Below are 6527 nucleotides of genomic sequence, written 5' to 3'. Positions count from 1 at the left end.
TGTAGGAAACACCATTATACATTATATTTAGCGTTTCTACATGAATAACACTAAACGCTTTGACGCAATTTATGCATAATAAAAAAAATAAAAAATGTTATCAAAGAGTTATTAATTTAGTAGCGTTCGAGCTAATAAACCCTACGATTTGATTTGTTCAAAAGATAATAAATTTAATTTCTGAGGGTCACAATTATTACAAAGTATAAAAAGATTTAAATTGAAACCGAATCAATCAGGTTCGATAGAAGTTCAGATATCGCTGGATATAAATTGCCAACATGACAAAAAGAAAACAGTTCAATAAATAATTTGAAAATAATGTGGGATGGATAAATAGGTTTACCCACAAAAGCATATTAGATCTAACTCTTCACAACCTAATACAATACCAAACAAACAAACACCTGCTACCAAAACGGAATTGGTAAGCTTCACTTTCAGCACTTTTCTTGATTTGACCTTAATATTGATACACGTTTAATGTGTTTTGAAATATTTTTCTTTCTTTGATAAACTCTAAATTATTATTCTTAATTACTAGTTGAGAAATTACCTCTTTTAAACGTCTATTAGGTATTTATTTATTTTTAATGATTTTGAGCACAAATTGTATTTATTTTTAACTCAATTATATATATATATATATTTATATATTTATATATATATATATATTTATTTATTTATTTATTTATATATATATATTTATTTATTTATTTATTTATTTCATGTACAACCCATATATGACCAGCCAAACATCATGATTCACGAAGACTTACATAATGAAGTTCTTATTTTTCTATTCAAATAAGAACTTGTATGAAATTGCATATTTGAATATGATATAAAATATGATCACTACCAAATAGTAGTAGTTCAGTTGGCGCATGGAAGCTGAGCAGGTGGGGTGAGAGCATGTGTTCGATTCTTCCAGTACCATCTTTAGGAGGAGTTTAAAGCTTTAATCTTGGACCCGCCCCGAATCGGACTAGTCGCGAAATGATGAACCGATTGAAATATTAAAAAAAAAAAAAAATGACCACTATTACACTCAACAGGTCAAAAAGAACAACAGGACCTCCAAGTTGGGTAGTAGACTGTGCAGTAGTCAATAGTATCGTTTAGTAGTCAATACATTGTGGGGTAGTTCTGTTAAGTGGTTATGTAGTTATAGAGTTGAGGTGTAAAATACACATTGGGTAGTTAGGGTAGTTAGCTGACGTGGAAGCTTACCACAAGATTTACAAAAAGAGAAGTACTTTAGCTCTTTCAAAATATCGAATAACAGAAATCAATCAATTTCAGTTTCTTCTTTGTTGTTTCTTGTTCTCTGAGCCTCGAGGCTCTATCACATATTTGTTTTTCACTTTGAACTGTTCAAAGGGACGAGTTTGAATATCTTTTTCTAACATTGGAGCGTATGGGTAGACCGGCAAAACGGGCTCGTCTCGTTGGGCTAATTCGTCCAATCCGCTAAATGAAATGAGGCGGATTGAGTTTTTCAACCCATCTCAAAAGCAGAGTTGTTGAGATATATAAAATCATTTATGTAATCACTCAACAGCTTAAGTTTTTGGGTTGAATTGGTTCTTTACATGGTATCAGAGCCTAGTGTCTCAGGTTCGATTCTCGTCGCCCCCACTTTCTTTCAATTGAAATTTCTTTGTTCGCACAGGTAGGTGGGTCTGTGCATTATCCGGAACAGTGACCAAAATGCCACTGTTCACCAACTTTTTTACCTAAATACCACGCGAACAGTGTTATTTCCCAATCTGCCACGAGGACAAGTTCGCTACCCGTGTAGCGAACTCGGTTTGCTGACGTGTCACGTTTTTAGTGGACTGTGACACGTCAGCAAACCGAGTTCGCTACCCTGTGTAGCGAACTTGCCCCCGTGGCATATTGAGAAGTAACACTGTTCGCGTGGCATTTAGGTAAAAAAGTTGGTGAACAGTGACATTTTGGTCAGTGATCCTGCGTAATATTGTCCACCCTTCAAGCCCAGTGGGCTCTCGCGTGAGGAGACATGTTGAGATATATAAAATCATTAATATAACCTCATGCAACAACTTAAGCTTTTTGATTGAATTGGTTCTTTACAGGAGTGGGTTCATTTTTTGGCGGGTTGATGGCGGACCGAGGTGGGTCAGTGTAAAATAGACTCGGATTGACGGGCCAACCCATCAAACGAGACTGGACGGGACGGACTGACTCATTTTTTGAAAGATTAATGACGGGGCGGGATGGGCGGCCCACTTTGCCACCACTGCGTATGGGACACAGTTTCTCTATATCTCTGGAATCATAATATGATCTTATTAGCTGGCTAGTCTAGCTCCTATATATATTTACGCCAAAATTAAAGCGATTAAGAAAAATCATAAGTGACATAGAAAATAAAGAAAGATTAATTAGCAGAATCATAGACATGGCACGGAAAGGCTTTTACTTACTCGGCTTCATTGCTTTTGTTCTAGTGATTAGCAAATCCACTGTTAATTGCATAGAAACTGTTGCAGTTGAGCCTATTCTTGACTTTGCTTCGTTGAATCGAAACAGTTTAATTTCCCTGTTTCATTTTTGGGGCAGGATCCTCGTCGTACCAAGTGTATAATTGTAACACCCTGTGTATACCCAAAATATTAATATTACATCGTATTAAGCGGTGCTTAATTAAAAATGCGGAATATTCTTTTTCTTTTCAATTATGACGTCATTATCAATTACACTAAAGAAAAGTACAAAAATCCTTTAATTTATATTACTGAAAATGGTAAGTGCACCTACATATCATTTTCGTTGTCCTTTCACTACTATATATTGTAAATTAATTCTAGATAAAGTTCATGAATATATACTAAAATAAAAAAAAAACAAATTTATTATGATATTCGTGCCCATATTGGATTTTACTTTCAGTAATTTTACTTTCAGTACCTACTGAGAAGATGAATATGCGTGTATGATAATTCACATTTTCCATACTTCTTTTGATATACAGGTATAAATGAGTATGATGATCCATCGCTTTCTCTTGAAGAATCTCTTCTGGATACTTATAGAATTGATTATCATTATCGTCATCTTTTTTATCTTCAATCTGCAATTAAGTAAGTAATTTCTTCATATACATAAAGAGACTCTTTCATTTTTCATTTGCATTTAATTTAAATTTTTAACTTATTTATTTTCTTACAATAATATGCAGGGATGGAGCGAACGTGAAGGGATATTTTGCATGGTCTTTGTTAGATAATTTTGAATGGCATTCAGGCTACACAGTGCGATTTGGAATGTATTTTATAGATTACAAAAATGGCTTGAAAAGATACCCAAAGCTCTCTGCATTATGGTTCAAGGATTTTCTCAAAAACAGAAAGCAGACTTTATCTGTAGATTCCATTTAATAGTGCTAGGAAATTCCTTAAACAATTGTATTTGTAAATATATATTTGTTTAATTTATTTTATTCTTAGGATAACAAGGATGAAAGTTAAAGCAATTATATTTAAATATATAATTCATGACCGATCCAATTTGTTGATTTTATGTGTCTCATAATTTTATTTTACATCTAGCTATACAGGGAATAAAAATAACTAATTTACTTTGTTCTCCCCAATGTTGCTGGATAATAAAACATTCTTGGAACCTCAAAACTAATTATATGTAAAAGATTGTTACCAAAAAAAAAAAAAATTATATGTAAAAGACTAACTTGTTTTAAGTAGAATTATACCTTAATTACCAAACTATCTTAATTGCTACACGAAACAACAAGGACATCAATCTCAGTGTCAAGCATTCCACTTTGCATTTCCTCCCAAGTCATCAATATCACATATTTGCTTTTGAGTATAGCTATTGTTGCTACTCACGGCAAGTGCACCGATCGTACAAGTAATATATGATTAAGTAAGAGATCGTTCCCACGAGGATTACGGTTCAAGCACTAATTCACTATCGCAAACTTAGTTGGACAATCGAAAGTGTATTTGGAAACAGGATTTGAATTGTAAAATTAAAATATTAAATATTAAGCTAATTACTTGCAAGAATTAAAGACAAGAAATTAAAGATGTGATTTAAGAATGTAAAAGAATGTAGCTAGGGGTTCGATTTCCTTTAATCTCCTTATTATGATTCAAAGTCCTTCTTTACGTTAACCGTCCTTAATATCAATCTAACCAATTCTTTCGCGTGTTATTAGAGCTCAATCCCTTGTTACCCTAAAACCTTTACAAACTTGAAAGAACCCTAGTTCCCCGGTTATTCCCCAAGAATGCAAGCATTAAGTTCAAGAATCTTAAGGTTACGCAAATTCTATGTCTATTCCTAGAATCATAGCGTTTACGATGAAGTTATCAGATATGGATCACACACCAACATCCCTATTGTCATGCATTTACCGATGATCATTATATAAGATTCAAGCCTATATAAAGCATTAAAAACAGATAACTTCATTCATGATAAAGAGGAAAATTAACGTACGAATTATTCAAAGCATAATAAATCGACTAAAATCCATCTAACCCTAACTACTTAAAGAACTAGCCGGACATGGCAAAATCAAGAACAAAAGAAAATAGAAAAGCTCCCCCAAACTCCATAGGTGATTGGTGGATCTTCAAAATCTCCAGTGAACACTTGACGTTGATCCGTCTCCGCCGCTCACGAACATGAATCTGATGTTTCTTCGCGTTCCCTCCGCCTCCAAGCACCCAAGAGTTGTTTAGCAATCTAAAAGTTATGTATTTCTGGTCCCCAATGGCCCTTTTATTGGCCAAGAGTTCGTATCCTAGTAGAAAACTCGAATGGGCCTAAGTTGGATCTGTCTGGGCGCTTAAGCCTGTTGTAGCGCGCTTAAGCGCCCTAGGACAGTGAATTCTGATTCGCGTTGCGCGCTGAAGCGCTCTGAAGGGCGCTTAAGCGCGCTCCTCGCGACAACTTTTTCTTCTTGTGGCGCGCTTAAGCCCTGAGTTGGGGGCTTAAGCGCCCAGAGGCAGTAGCTATTTGCGTTTTTAGGGAGCTTAAGCTTCTGAATGGGGGCTTAAGCTCCCACTTCTAACAACTTGATAAGATCCTCAATCTTATTGTTTTTGATCTTCTTCTATCATCTTTTGATCTTATCTTTTCTAGTTGTGATCTCTATTTATCCAATCTTCATCTTTGACTCCTTTTGTCAACAAATCCCTAAAAAATAGCAAAGATGATTCCATTAAACAAAAATTCAGATAATGTTCATGATTATTATATTAAACCTTAGTTTTTGACTTATTTAACTTGATATTTTATATTAATTTAGTCTATAAAATAAGATAAACTAAAGGTTTATCAAACAATTCCCAGATTTGAACATTGCTGTCCTCAGCAACTAATTAGAATAAAACTATGGGAAAGTTTGAAGACGGCTAGTCATGCTTAATGAATATCAGGCAGAAAACTGATCAATAATGAGATACCAAAGTATTCAGACTTATTAAAATCAATGACACATCCATTTCAAGCAAACAACCATAATTCACCAGTCATAAAATCATAACATGCGTTCTCAAAAGAAAGAGTAGTACAATTTAATTCCCACAACACCCTCTCACTGGATTTTTATTTATTCACTCATACTCAGTGTTTAAGGGTATGTGTTTCACTCTTACTTTACTGAATTAACACTACCATAAGCTTGTTTATATTCTCACTCTCCACAGTCTTACTACTATACAAAGTCAATCAAGAGGTCTTTGTTAAGGTTGTAACGTGGCTTTAGATAAAAGGGAAGGAATCATCTGGGTAAGTGGCGTAAGATAACTGATCAAAATTCAACTTCAAAGAGGAACTAGTTTAACTGTTCAACATATAGTAAACAGATTTCTCTTATTTTTCTTCTCTTTTCTTCTTCCACTTATTCATATAATATGAGTCTTTTATTTCTTTTCCCTTTTCCTTTTGTTTTTCTTTTTCTGTTTTTGTACAGATACACATTTTCAACCTTTTTCTTTGCTTTTCTTTTCCACCACTTTTTGGCTTTTTCCTCTTTTCACCCTTTTCTCCCATACACTTAGAGTTTGATTTTCTCTTTTTGTTTCAATCATATCTAGTCCCTCATTTAAATTTGAAATTTAATCAGTTCAGGTGAGGATGTGTATAAAATGGCTATTCACAATAAGCTGTCAATGAATAAATAGGCCTAGGCTCAAAGGGGCTTCAACTAAGGATGAACATCAGGGTGGCTATTTGGCTATCTAGCTTTCAGAAAGAACTGCCTCTATCATTTCAACAATTGTATACTACAGACCATTTCAAAGAGAAACAAAACAAGTTCTAGAGTGATTCATACAGAGAAGTTCACACCACAAAAAAAATTCTGTTTAGGCTCAAAAGCTTACGGCGAAGGATGTGAGACTTATTTCCACTCTCTCTTTGATTACTCTAGTTATTCTTCTCTTATTCCAGTGAACTATGAAGCATGCTTGACTGACGCTCATTTACGTACGAAAATAAAATTTATCTACATCTTTATACTCTTG

General features: G+C 34.1%; 1 protein-coding gene across 1 annotated transcript; it reads left to right on the top strand.

The window, feature by feature from the left end:
- Positions 1-2428: 2428 nt before the first annotated feature.
- On the top strand, positions 2429-3407 carry LOC133288445 (isoflavonoid 7-O-beta-apiosyl-glucoside beta-glycosidase-like). Its single transcript, XM_061486201.1, has 4 exons — positions 2429-2608; positions 2707-2773; positions 3002-3110; positions 3209-3407. Exons 1-4 carry the CDS (start codon positions 2429-2431, stop codon positions 3405-3407), a joined length of 555 nt encoding a protein of 184 aa, XP_061342185.1.
- The last annotated feature ends 3120 nt before the right edge of the window (positions 3408-6527 follow it).

This window comes from Gastrolobium bilobum, unplaced genomic scaffold (genome assembly GCF_033153095.1).
Source record: "Gastrolobium bilobum isolate Gb01-03AN ecotype WA unplaced genomic scaffold, APGP_CSIRO_Gbil_v1 utg27179, whole genome shotgun sequence".
NCBI lineage: Eukaryota > Viridiplantae > Streptophyta > Magnoliopsida > Fabales > Fabaceae > Gastrolobium > Gastrolobium bilobum.
The sequence above is the reverse complement of the archived record's forward strand: the minus strand, read 5'-3'. Positions and strand labels throughout refer to the sequence as shown.